Source organism: Pelophylax lessonae (genome assembly GCF_965119305.1).
Source record: "Pelophylax lessonae genome assembly, chromosome: 9".
In the NCBI taxonomy this organism is placed as follows: domain Eukaryota; kingdom Metazoa; phylum Chordata; class Amphibia; order Anura; family Ranidae; genus Pelophylax; species Pelophylax lessonae.
Window position 1 is genome coordinate 156606572 of NC_138776.1, and position 13663 is coordinate 156620234.

The 13663-nt window shown below is 40.4% G+C and overlaps 1 protein-coding gene across 6 annotated transcripts in view; it reads left to right on the forward strand.

Annotated features, from left to right (window-relative positions):
* Nucleotides 1–13663, forward strand: part of USP54 (ubiquitin specific peptidase 54) — a 253901-nt gene that overhangs the window by 157301 nt on the left and 82937 nt on the right. For all 6 annotated transcript variants that reach the window (XM_082267464.1, XM_082267460.1, XM_082267465.1 and 3 more), the window contains exons 10-11: nt 9205–9373; nt 11310–11480. In XM_082267464.1, coding sequence (XP_082123590.1) covers nt 9205–9373; nt 11310–11480 — 340 coding nt within the window. The remainder of the gene's footprint in view (nt 1–9204; nt 9374–11309; nt 11481–13663) is intronic.

The window sequence follows — 13663 nt, forward strand, 5'->3', positions numbered from 1 at the left end:
GAACCACTTCAAAAGAAGGGACATCTTAATCGAAGTAGCAGAGCTACTAGGATATAGGGTATCTCTGCAAATTGGTAGCATAGCAGAATATCTGACCTATTTCCCATTCTGTCGTGTGTGTATAAAATAGGTAGATTCTCACAAAAGTGAACACATTTTTGTAAATATTTTAATTATATATTTTCATGTGATGACACTGAAGAAATGACACTTTGCTACAATGTAAAGTAGTGAGTGTACAGCTTGTATAACAGTGTAAACTTTCTGTCCCCCCCAAAATAACTCAACACACAGCCATTATTGTCTAAACCGCTGGCAACAAAAGTGAGTACACCCCTTAAGTGAAAATGTCCAAATTGTACCCAATAACCCATTTTCCCTTCAGGTGTGAATGGGGAGCAGGTGTGTTAAATTTGGTTTTGTCACTCTCTCATACTGGTCACTGGAAGATCAACATGGCACCAGATGGCAAAAAACTCTCTAAAGGCTCTGAAAAAAAGAATTGTTGCTCTACATAAAGATGGCCTAGGCTATAAGAAGATTGCCAAGACCCTGAAACTGAGCTGCAGCACGGTGGCCAAGACCATACAGTGGTTTACCAGGACAGGTTCCATTCAGAACAGGCCTTGCCATGGTCGACCAAAGAAGTTGTGTGCACGTGCTTAGCGTCATATCCAGAGGTTGTCTTTGGGAAATAGACGTATGAGTGCTGCCAGCATTGCTGCAGATGTTGAAGGGGTGGGGGGTCATCCTGTCAGTGCTCAGACCATACGCCGCACACTGCATCAAATTGATCTGCATGGCTGTCTTCCCAGAAGGAAGCCTCTTCTAAAGATGATGCACAAGAAAGCTCATAAACAGTTTGCTGAAGAGAAGACGACTCAGGACATAGAGTACTGGAACGATGTCCTGTGGTTTGAGGAGACCAAAATAAACGTATTTGGTTCAGATGGTGTCAAGCATGTGTGGCGGCAACCAGGTGAAGAGTACAAAGACAAGTGTGTCTTGCTTACAGTCGAGCATGGTGATGGGAGTGTCATGGTCTGGGGCTGCATGAGTGCTGCTGGCACTGGGGAGCTACAGTTCATTGAGGGAACCATGAATGCCAATATGTACTGTGACATACTGAAGCAGAGCATGATCCCCTCCCTTTGGAGACTGGGCCGCAGGGCAGTATTCCAACATAACCCCAAACACACCTCCAAGACAACCACTGCCTTGCTAAAGAAGCTGAGGGTAAAGGTGATGGACTGGCTAAGCATGTCTCCAGAACGAAACCCTATTGAGCATCTCTGGGGCATCCTCAAACGGAAGGTGGAGGAGTGCAAGGTCTCTAACATCCACCAGCTTCGTGTTTTCGTCGTGGAGGAATGGAAGGGGACTCCAGTGGCAACCTGTGAAGCTCTGGTGAACTCCATGACCAAGAGGGTTAAGGCAGTGCTGGAAAAAAAGGTGGCCACACAAAATATTTACACTTTGTAGATTGAAAAAAGATAACACTATACTAGTGTATCTCTCCGCGCCTCGGAAAATGTTTTGTTTAAATATAAGATAAAAATGTGTGTGATTAGTGAGATATAAATATAAAAATATATATTGTGTGGCAGCAGCTGTAGATTTAAAATGGATGATAGAAAAATAGCCTAGGCTATATACAGCGCTTGCCGCAGAAAAACTTAATGTATGTGAACAATGTTGAAAACGTATCTTTACAGTATAAGTGAAAATACAAATCAATTAAACACATGAAAATGAATAAAAAGTTCCAAGGAATTGATAAATAGATAAATAAGTATTTTCCAGTGGTGGTCAATATATGTGAATAAAATAAATGTAAAATTCAATAAATAGTCTTTTCAAGTGGTTATCAGGTGCAAAGTGCTTTGTGCTCAATAAATAAAAGTTTGTGACTTTCGTGACGTGTATTCTTCTTTTCCTGTGGCTTGTGGTAGAAATAAATGACTTACCAGAATTGTTGGTTCCTATGTGCTGTATAGCACTAGGACCTACAGCGCTTGGAGGCCGTTCAGGCCAGATTGGGGATCCCCTTTGTGTATGATCCTGGTGGGATACAGGTTAGGTTCCTCCTTACCCGATCTCGATCCTCAGGATATGGGGTTAAAAGAAAGGCTCCAGATAGTGTATTATCGTTTTAAAAGTTTATTCATCAAATATTCATAAAAATCGGAGCGAAGAAAGACTCAAACTCCAAGTTTGCAGGCAAAGAAACAGCTTACAAACACCTCCTAGCAGAGTGGCGAGCGGAGTGTTCCGGCTTGCGTTCCACGTGGTGCGTAGCGTGCTGACGTGCGTTCCACAACCTTGACGCGTTTCGTCACTTCCTGTGACGTTTTCAAAAGGTCTCAGATTCCCGATTTGTCCTTACGGATGGACCCTGTAAGGGGCTGGCCACATCTGTTGTGACAATTTCCAGATAGATTAGGCAGGCGGTGGTGCAGGCCTATTCCATTAAGGGTCAGGATCCTCATTTCCTTGTTAAGGCGCATTCTACAAGGGCGCTTAGTGCCTCTTGGGCCTTCCATCATCAGGCGTCAGTGGTGCAGGTTTACAAGGCGGCCACCTGGTCGTCCTTGCACACTTAGACAAAGTTTTGTAAGGTGGATGTGTTGGCATCTGTGAATGCTTCCTTTGGCCGCAAGGGTTTGCATGCCGCTGTTGGATTTTCTTTGAGGGTGTACTTTTTTGTCAGGTGAGCTCCAGTTGTTTCCGATTGAGCTCCTGTTTTACCTGGTTGGCTACGTTTACCTTTGGGAAGTAGGTTTATTGCTGTGTTCTTCCCACCCCTCATATTGACACTGCTTTGGGACGTGCCAAGGGTTAAGAAGATATGGAGCTGTGTCCGTCAATCTCTCTGATGTTCATTGACGGACACAGCACCTTCCACTCTATTGAGTTGGGTTATATGTTGTTCTGACACTGCTTGTTACAAAGCTGAGGACCTATAGCAGGAAGTGGGAGTATACCCCCTGGGACTGTCCTACAGGTGTAGTCAAACTTTTTTGTGCCTAGTGTCCTACTCCTGTAGGGGGGCAGCATAAACCCAAGTGTCAAGAAGATATGGAGCTCTGTCCATCAATGAATATCAGAAAAAGGGATTTTACGGAAAGACAAGAATCCAGATTTTTCCATGTTAAAAATATACTGAGATCATAGTTAAGTAGTGGAGGCTAAAGGAAACCTTCTTAGCCAAAAATAGATTACATTTCCAAAGATTGATTTTATCCCTGGAATTATATTTTAATTGTATTTTTTTAATGCCGATATGCGAGTATGTGTGTTATATTGTGTGCAGAGCTATGCCTAATTTTCATTGTATGACCTTTGATTCTATAATGACAACACATTTTTGAATCCTGAATCTTGCCAAAGGAGAGTAATCAGATAATCCACATGCGACATATTTAGTTATATGAATTAACAAAATAAAAAATATTAGGAGTGACTTAGAAAAAAGCTGGTATCTTTTCTTTTTAGAATACATTACACACAATATTTCTAATAACCCAAAACTCTGCATTCGTTTGACAGAAGAAGCGTAACAATTGATACAGTAAAGGTGTCTATCATGTTTTCTGGTAAACTACTGGCCTACTGCAATGAGGAATTCCTATTGATTTTCTTCACTACAAATTTTATTGGGAGCATTGCAATTTCATTTGAATACTGTGGAGGAATATAGGCCTTGAACAAATATACGTTTAATGCTAGTGAATATTCCACACAAAAATTAATATCTACCTTTGAGTCCATCTCTTTCTGGATACTGCTAAATGTACCAGCCGTTGTATAAGAATGTGAACACCTTGAGAATATCAGGAATGACAGGAATGTACAACCTGACTATAGTTTCATCTTTTTTGTAAATACTTCCGAGTGTCAGCCATGGCATGTGTAAAGTGTAAAATCTCACCACGTTTTATGCTTTTCCAATGCATCGTTAAAAAGAAAAAATAATAAATTGCAGAGCTATTATATAGCTCCCATAATCCAATTCAAGAAATATATGTCCAATATAGTAAAATAAAACTACACCCTAATATCAAAGCCTTCTTATTAAAGTGTATCTATGGTCAAAATATAAAACCATATATCAAATTCCACATTGTTTCAATTGTTTCTTGACCAATTCCTATTATATGTACAAGCTCGAAGCTTGTAAACTTCCTTTGTGAAGATCCCTGCACATTTCTTTTTTTGAATTATGTGACATGTATTCGCTATTCCCTAGGTGTAAGCACTGCTGGGCCACACTTTTCACAGTCTGCCTTCTGAACTACAGAGGTGCTGAGAGGAGGAGTTTCAGGAGGGGGAATCAGTACAGGAATCACTGCTCGCAGTCAGCAAGGTGCCATGGGATATAAATAGTCCTCTAGGAATCAAAAGTTAACCGCTAGAGGAGTTGTTAACCCAGAAAAAGAACCCCTCATAGATATTTTTAATTTATATCGATCTTGGAAGTGGCATTAGCCAGTATGTCAAACAAATTGGTTTCTTTCTTGAGAACAACCGTCAGCAATGCCGGGTAAAACATAGAATATAATTAAGTTTTTTTTAGTCTTTTTTACTTTCTTTAAGTTTGGATAGTTTTCTGTGTTTCTGAGGAGAATACTGGATACAATTAAATTTTCCCTTCAATTATTAAAATGTTTTCAAGGCAACGTTTTTTTTTTGTAGAATCATATCTCTGTCCTGATAATTAAACCGCAAGACTAAAATTGATCTTGGCAATCCTCCAGATGAAGGGTGGCAGGCTGGGACCCTGTGTGACCTCTCTACTCAAAAAAAAAAAAAAAAAAAAAAAGTCTATTCCAAAGCATGAGAAACTATTTTTACAATATTTAGTTATGTTACCTCCTTAGTTTTTTTTCTGGAACTCAAATTTTAATGTTTTCCCTATATAATCAGTTCTATATATTATTCAATTTATCAACATTATCATTTGATTTTGCCTTAAAACTTTGCATTTGTTGTTTGAAAGGAGGTACCATATTTTCCATATCACTTTTTTTTTTTTATAAATACTTTATTTTGATTAATGTGTATACAGATAAATACAGAGCTTTGAAAAAGTATTCATACCCCTTGAACATTTTCCACATTTTGTCTAATACAACCAAAGATGTTATGATATTTTATTGGGATTTTATGTGATAGACCATCACAAAGTGGCACAGAATTGTAAAGTGGAAGGAAAATGATAAATCTAATTTTTGTTTTTTACAAATCTCTGAAAAGGGTGGCGTGCATTTGTATGCAGCCCCCTTTACTCTGATACCCCTAACTAAATTCTAGTGGAACCAATTGCCTTCAGAAGCCACCTAATTTAGTAAATAGTCCACCTGTGTGTTTTTTAATCTCTATAAATACAGCTGTTCTGTGAAGCCCTCAGAGGTTTTTTTTAGAGAACCTTAGTGAGCCAACAGCATCATGAAGGCCAAGGAACACACTAGGCAGGTCAGTAATAAAGTTGTGGAGAAGTTTAAAGCAGGGTTAAGTTATAAAAAAAAATATCCCAAGCTTTGAACATCTCGCGGAGCACTGCTCAATCCATCATTCGGAAATAGGAAGAGTATGGCACAAATGCAAACCTACCAAGACATGGCCGTCCACCTAAACTGACATGCCGGGCAAGCATAGCAATAATCGGAGAAGCAGCCAAGAGGCCCATGGTAACTCTAGAGGAGTTGCAGAGAACTACAGCCCTGGTGGGAAAATCTGTCAGCAGGACAACTGTTAGTCGTTTACTCCACAAACCTGGCCTTTATGGAAGAGTGGCAAGAAGAAAGTCATTGTTGAAAGGAAGCCCAAAGAAGTCCCATTTGCAGTTTGCAAAAAGCCATGTGGGGGACACAGCAAACATGTCGAAGAAGGTGCTCTGGTCAGATGAAACCAAAATGGAACTTTTTGGCCTAAAAAAGATGTGGGTGGTGGAAAATTAACATTGCACATCACCCTGAACACACCATCCCCACCCTGAAACATAGTGGTGGCAGCATCATGTTGTGGAAATGCTTTTCTTCAGCAGGGATAGGGAAGCTGGTCAGAGTTGATGGGAAGATGGATGGGGCCAAATACATGGCATTCTTAGAAGAAAACCTGTCTGCAAAAGACTTAAGGCTGGGGCAGATGTTCACCTTCCAGCAGGACAATGGCACTAACCATACAGCCAGAGCTACAACAGGATGGTTTAGATCATAGTATATTCATGTGTTAGAATGGCACAGTCAAGGTCCAGACCTTAATCCAATTGAGCATCTGTGGCAAGACTTTAAATTTCTGCTTACAGACGCTCTCCATCCAATCTGACAGAGCTTGAGCCATTTTGCGAAGAAGAATGGGCAAAATATCACTCTAGATGTGCAAAGCTGGTAGAGACATATCCAAAAAGACTTGCAGCTGTAATTGCAGCGAAAGGTGGTTCTACAAAGTATTGACTCAGGGGGGCTGAATACAATTGCATGCCACCCTTTTCAGATTTTTATTTGTAAAAAAAATTAAAAACCATCCTTCCACTTATGTACCACTTTTGTGTTGGTCTATCACATAAAATCCCAATAAAATACATTTAGTTTTTGGTTGTAACATGACAAAATGTGGAAAATTTCAAAGGGTATTAATACTTTTTCAAGGCACTGTATAGGCCATCAGTTGAGACTGAACCAGCTGATATTAATGTGCACTGACAAAGGGACATGATTGCTTTCTAAATACTGATAGGTTTCAGCTGGTGTCTTGGCTTTCCTTACCTTTTTGCACTTCCATTTCTTCGTGTTCAATGTTTTTCCCCTGTGTCATTACATTTTATTACACATAATTTATTTTCTGCACTCATTTGTTTTGGTTTCTTTTGTATGTATGGATTGCGTGAGTGGTTACCCACATGTGGTGAGAGTTTCATGTCAATAGCACCTTTTAGAAATTTATTTTACCTAGAAAAATTAGGACCTGTTCAATACCTTTTTTACCTGCTGTATACACACGGACAAGAAAACCTACGGGAACCCCATGAAATTAATGGTTTTATGCAGTAATTGGCCATAAAATGTGATCTGATCCTCATCTAAATCACAACAATAGACAAACACAATGTGCTTAAAGAGGAGTTCCGCACCCCCCCACCAAAAAAAGTAAGTCAGCAGCTAAAAACACTGAAGCTGCTGACTTTTAATTAGGACACTTACCTGTACGGGAAACCTGCAATGTCCGCACCCCAGCCGATTTTCCGATTAACTCTCAGGTGCTGCCACCGCCATTCATGGTAAGGGAAACCGGCAGTGAAGCCTTTCGACTTCACAGCCAGTTCCCTACTGCGCATGCTTTCTAACTGGCCTGGCAGCAGAGGAAGGAGGAGGGGGCGGAACCTCTTGAGGAATCTCGCCGCAGCGAGGTCTCCCGGAAGTAGGGATTGGTACCGGTCAAAAACAGGTACCCTCCCCCCGAATTGTGGCACTCGAGGGGGGGGGGGGGAGCAAGCAAGCGGAGCTATTCCTTTTGGGTGGAGCTCCGTTTTAAGCTGATTACACCCAAACAATTCTAATTTGCTGTGTCTTTACTGAACACACCCATTAAACATTCACAGTGCTGAAAGAAAAAGTAAATGAACCCACATAGATTAAATACTTTAAAGAAAGCTAATTGGAGACAGCAGTTGCACACCTGGAATCCAGTTTAGTGAAATTACTTTGGAGGCGTGGTTTAAAATATGATAATACATTCAAATATTTTAAAATCATTGTCCATGAAAAGCATCAGCTGATGTGAACCATGGCTCACAAAAAGGAGTTATCTGAAGACATGATCAAAAGTCAATATTCAAAATAAATGGTAAATGTGAGGAGAAAGAAGTCCATGCAAGACCCGTGGAAAGGAGGTGAATCAGACTGTTCCTATATGGGGATACAGGTGCTATCCAGTGCATGATCGACCACCACCATATAGATTGGCCTCTCACCTTATAGCAAATTAAAACAAGCCCAACTATCCCCTCCCCGAAGGGAAGAAGCAATCCTGGATCGGCTGTAGACAGACCTCCACAGCTCCACTCAATAGCCTTTAAAGCACAATCAATCAGCCAAAACTCTCCTCTCCCAGCATGGAAGCAGCAATCCTGGATCAGCTTAGACCTCCACCGCTCCACTCATTAGCATGTCATGGGAAACATAAGACGGGCAGACACATAGTGTAATCCTGATATACAACTTTTATTAAAACTCAATAAAGAAGAGCCTCTTGCTCTGTATAGATAGAAAGCAGACAAAACGAATATTACAGGCGGCGGCGAGTCCTGCACAGACCTCGCCGTATTCCAGATGACAGCGGGTGATGCCAATGGCTCCACCTTCCCCCCCGCACGCGTATCGTCCCCTATGGGCGGGGACTTCGTCAGCGGTGATTCACTTCAGCTTCAGGGCCTGGACCATTTGCTTTCATTGAGGGGAAAGTTAATTCCCTTGTTTACCAATATGTCCTACAGGATAATGTCAGGGTGGTTCTCCGCCGGCTGAAGCTTAGTAGAAGTTGCGTGATGCAGCAGGACAATTACCCTATGCATTGAAGTAAAGCCACCACACTGACTTAAGAAAGTAAATTCTCCTTTCGGAGTGGCCCAGTCAGAGCCCAGACCTTAACCCCATAGATGCTGTGGAATGACCTCAAGAGAGCTGCTCATACCAGACATCCTAAAAATGCAGAATGCAGTTTTGTAAAGATGACTAATCTTCCTTAATGTTGTGCAGGTCTGCTCCCGAAAGTGCTTGCTTGAAATCATTGCTCCCAAAGGAGGTTCGACCAGATATTACCTCCAAGGGTTTACTTTAATTTTACTCCAGCACTGCGAATGTTTAATGAATGTGTTCAGCAAAGACACGAGAAATTAGCAAAGACTTGTGAAATTAGAATTGTTTTGCGTGTTAACGGCTTAAGCACATTGTGTTTTGTCTGTTGTCGTTACTTGGATCAGATCACATTTAATGGAAAATTACTGCAGAGACCAGTTAATTCTAAGGGGTTCACTCGCATACTTTTTCTTACCTGTGTGTGTGTGTGTGTGTGTGTGTGTGTGTGTGTGTGTGTGTGTGTGTGTGTGTGTGTATATATAATATATATATATATATAGCCTGACTTAACACTGTACTTCAAGCCAAATGATCATTTTTGTCATGTGCTCTTCCTTTTTCCCTTCAGATTGGTCCAAAATGGAAAGATGTGGTTACAAAATGTATTAAAGGTCACTACCAACCACTACTGCTTCTATATGCTGATCCCAGGGGAACACCAGTAACTGTACCAGACATGTTGTCTCAGATGGATTTGCGACAATACAGCAGGACTTGTTACGATAGTGAGGATTCAGGTATGTGTTTATCTAAGCACAGTTAGACTTTTTGTGAACAAAGAGAACACTTTTTAATTTTTTTTTTTCCATTTTTGTAACTAAAGGCTGCACTACAATGCCTTATTCAGCCAAGGCAAGTATGCTGATAGTTCCAACCTTTTGAAATGCCCTTTCTAAAGCTGGCTGTAGATAGTTGTTGGAACCTTGGCCGATTCAGCAGGGACTGGCTGAGATTCAAACCATGTATAGGCAGGCTGATTGCACCCAAGTTGATCGATCGATCAACTTGGGTACAACTAACCTCTTGCATTCTGCATCCGATTATTGCCAGCGGCTTTAGCCACTAACAATCACTGAGCGTTCTCCCGGCAAGGGAGGGCTCCCCATGACCCCCCAGCCGGAAGGACACAGTAGCTCCACGGGAGGGATTCCCCCATCAACACTGACTGTGTTGATGGGGGGAATTAAGCCATTTTCTTTCCTGAAACCCATGATCGCTCCATCTATGACTGGCTTAAGGCAGCCTATAGATTATGCGCTTTTTCTAAACTGCAACCATGGGGTGTAAATCTCAGGATGTGCATATATATATATATATATATATATATATATATATATATATATATGTATGTATATATATATATATATATATATATATATATATATATATATATATATATATATATCAATCACATGAATTAAAAAAAGAAGAGAACACCAGGGTGTTTCAACTCCTTTGATTGGACACACTCTGGCCCCCTTTCCACTAGGGCCTCTCTTGGTAGAATCAACAATGGCTCCAGGGAATAAAGGGTGCAGTCTCTTTAAATATCCTTAGTATTCATGCAGCCATATTGCCTTGCTTGTGTTAACAAGAAAATAAATAGTGAAGCTCCCATAATATATTTGTTGAAGTATTCAAAAAGAAATGCACTCACAATCAAACCACATTAACCTTACATTTGAAGCGTAAGAGAATATCGGTACAGACTTCCTTATACGTCACTGCAAGTCCACGTCTACCTTGGCCCTGCCCTACTTATTACATCATTGTACGTGACTTCCTCAGGGGAAACAGCTGGGTTGCCAGGCAGTCCTTGTATACATAATGGGATTTTATGGGATGGTGGCAATTTTGTTGAAGCCTATGGACAACCAATACTCGGCTGGCATCTTCCTGAGGATAACTTATTAGGAAATTACTCTCAGCCATGTTCTCAAAGTCTAAGATACTAGGTGTTTGGCGGCCATATTACTAGAGTCTCTGGCTTAGAATAAGGAGCTTAGTGACTAGGGGGCAAAATAATACAGCTGCCATATTCAAGTAGTAAAATGCCAAAGAATAATGTAACCGAAAGATTTTGAAATGACTAGATCTGTACTGCGAGTGCCCACACAAGGCGGTACTTAGGCAGATCTTTGAACTGGCTGCCTCCGTCTGAACGTCAATCCAAGGTTGTTGGCCTTGGGTTGAACAAATGACTTGTAATTAAATGACCAATGTCTTGATTTTGATATTGTGACCAGCCACTGGTGACCTCAGTGGAGGTAAATATTTTATTGCTTTTGTAACCATTTTTTAAATCTTTTTTTAAACTTAGCATTTTAAAAATAATTTTACATTTTGAAAGAAGAACTTCTTAAATGTAACTACTTTTTTCTCACTTCCTAAATATGTTTTAGTATGCTTACAAATAAAGTATGCTTACTTTCTGATACTTCAAATTTTAACAAGTCCTTATGAGAGTTTGGCAACATATAGCATTTTCTTGCTCATCTGAGCTCATGCCCAAGACAACTAATCAGATTTCTTATTTCCTTTTACTTTCTTTGCTCTATTTTCTATTTATAATATACGAATGGCCTGTTGGTAGGCTTTTTCTGAGCTAAACATAGGATACAGTGAAATCTTTTGTTTTTCCTAAATTGCTGTGATCTCTGTATTGTCCATCAGGCAGGGAGCCATCTATCTCCAGTGATACAAGGACAGACTCTTCCACAGACAGCTGTCACTATAAGCACTCACATCATGAGTCTGTGGTGAGCCATTTCTCCTCTGACTCACAAGGCACTGTCATCTACAACCTTGAGAACGATGCTGCGTCGCAGAGTAGCAGAGATACGGGTATGTATCCTATATCGGGAATCTTCTGCACAACTAGATTTTCAGTCCTCATGTTTATTAATGCAAAACAACAGTTTCAGTTAAACTTTGGCCCCACCAGCAGCACATTCTCACCTTCGCTGCACACTTTATTTTTTTTGGGGGGGATCTAAGTAGGTTGCATTAGTAATTGAAATTTGGGAAAACATGGACTTTATTGGCACAGGTATATAAAATATAACTTTTATTGTTGACAGTTAAAATATAAAACACACAAATGGCTAACAGTTGCCAGCACATACGAAAAATTAACACAAAAAAAGAAGATAGGTGTTTTCCAAACTACTGCATTAAAGTTGGGACACTGTACAAATCGTGAATGAAAACAGAATGCAATGATGTGGAAGTTTCATATTTCAATATTTTATTCAGAATACAACATAGATGACATCAGATATTTAAACTGAAATTTCATGGCATCAACACATCTCAAAAAAGTTGGGACAAGGCCATGTTTACCACTGTGTGGCATCCCCTCTTCTTTTTATAACAGTCTGCAAACATCTGGGGACTGAGGAGACAAGTTGCTCAAGTTTAGGAATAGGAATGTTGTTTCTTGTCTAATACAGGCTTCTAATTGCTCAACTGTCTTAGGTCTTCTTTGTAGCATCTTCCTCTTTATGATGTGCCAAATGTTTTCTATGGGCGAAAGATCTGGACTGCAGGCTAGCCATTTCAGTACCCAGATCCTTCTTCTACGCATCCATGATGTTGTAATTGATGCAGTAAGTAGTCTGGCATTGTCATGTTGAAAAATGCAAGGTCTTCCCTGAAAGAGACTACGTCTGGATGGGAGCATATGTTCTAGAACTTGGATATACTTTTCAGCATTGATGGTGCCTTTCCAGATGTGTAAGCTGCCCATGCCACACGCACTAATGCAACCCCATACCATCAGAGATCTAGGCTTCTGAACTGAGTGCTGATAACAACTTGGGTTGTCCTTGTCCTCTTTAGTCCGGATGACCTGGCGTCCCAGTTTTCCAAAATAAGAACTTCAAATTTCGTTTTCTCTGACCACAGAACAGTTTTCCACTTTGCCACTGTCCATTTTAAATGAACCTTGGCCCAGAGAAAAACGCCTGCGCTTCTGGATCATGTTTAGACATGGCTTCTTTTTTGGCCTATAGAGTTTTAGCCGGCAACAGCGAATGGCACGGTGGATTGTGTTCACTGACAATGTTTTCTGGAAGTATTCCTGAGCCCATGTTGTGATTTCCATTACAGTAGCATTCCTGTATGTGATGCAGTGCCGTCTAAGTGCCCGAACATCACGGGCATCCAGTATGGTTTTCCGGCCTTGACCCTTACACGCAGAGATTGTTCCAGATTCTCTGAATCTTTGGATGATGATATGCACTGTTGATGCTAACTTCAATCTCTTTGCAATTTTTCTTTGAAAAACTCCTTTCTGATATTGCTCCACTATTTTTCGCCTCAGGATTGGGGGAATTGGTGATCCTCTGCCCGTCTTGACCTCTGAGAGAGACTGCCACTCTGAGAGGCTCTTTTTATACCCAATCATGTTGCCAATTGACCTAATAAGTTGCAAATTGGTCCTCCAGCTGTTCCTTATATGTACATTTAACTTTTCCGGCCTCTTATTGCTTCCTGTACCAACTTTTCTGGCATGTGTAGCTCTCATGAAATCCAAAATGAGCCAGTATTTGGCATGACATTTCAAAATGTCTCACTTTCAACATTTGATATGTTATCTATAATATTGTGAATAAAATAGAAGTTTGAGTTTGTAAATTAGTCCATTCCTTTTTTACTCACAATTTGTAAAGTGTCCTAACTTTTTTGGAATTGGGTTGTACAATGCAAGCATAGATATACATAGACTCTGTGACTTTAACCATAATGTATATCCCCCAAAATGGAGGAAAAGAGAAACCACTTCCCCTCCTGGGGAACTTGTAGGTAGGATGGTCACAGATGTCAAAAGTAGGCGGAGTGTGAACTAGGCTGACATGTTTCGCAGGTATGCTTCATTTGGAGCTCTGGTTCATCACTCTTGTTAACTACTCTATCAGACACAAGAGATAAAATACACAATATTTTGAGTAGTTTGAATTAGGACAATGATATAGTCAGGTAGACTACTGACTAATAGGGCATATTAGCAAGTTTGTGTCTACTTA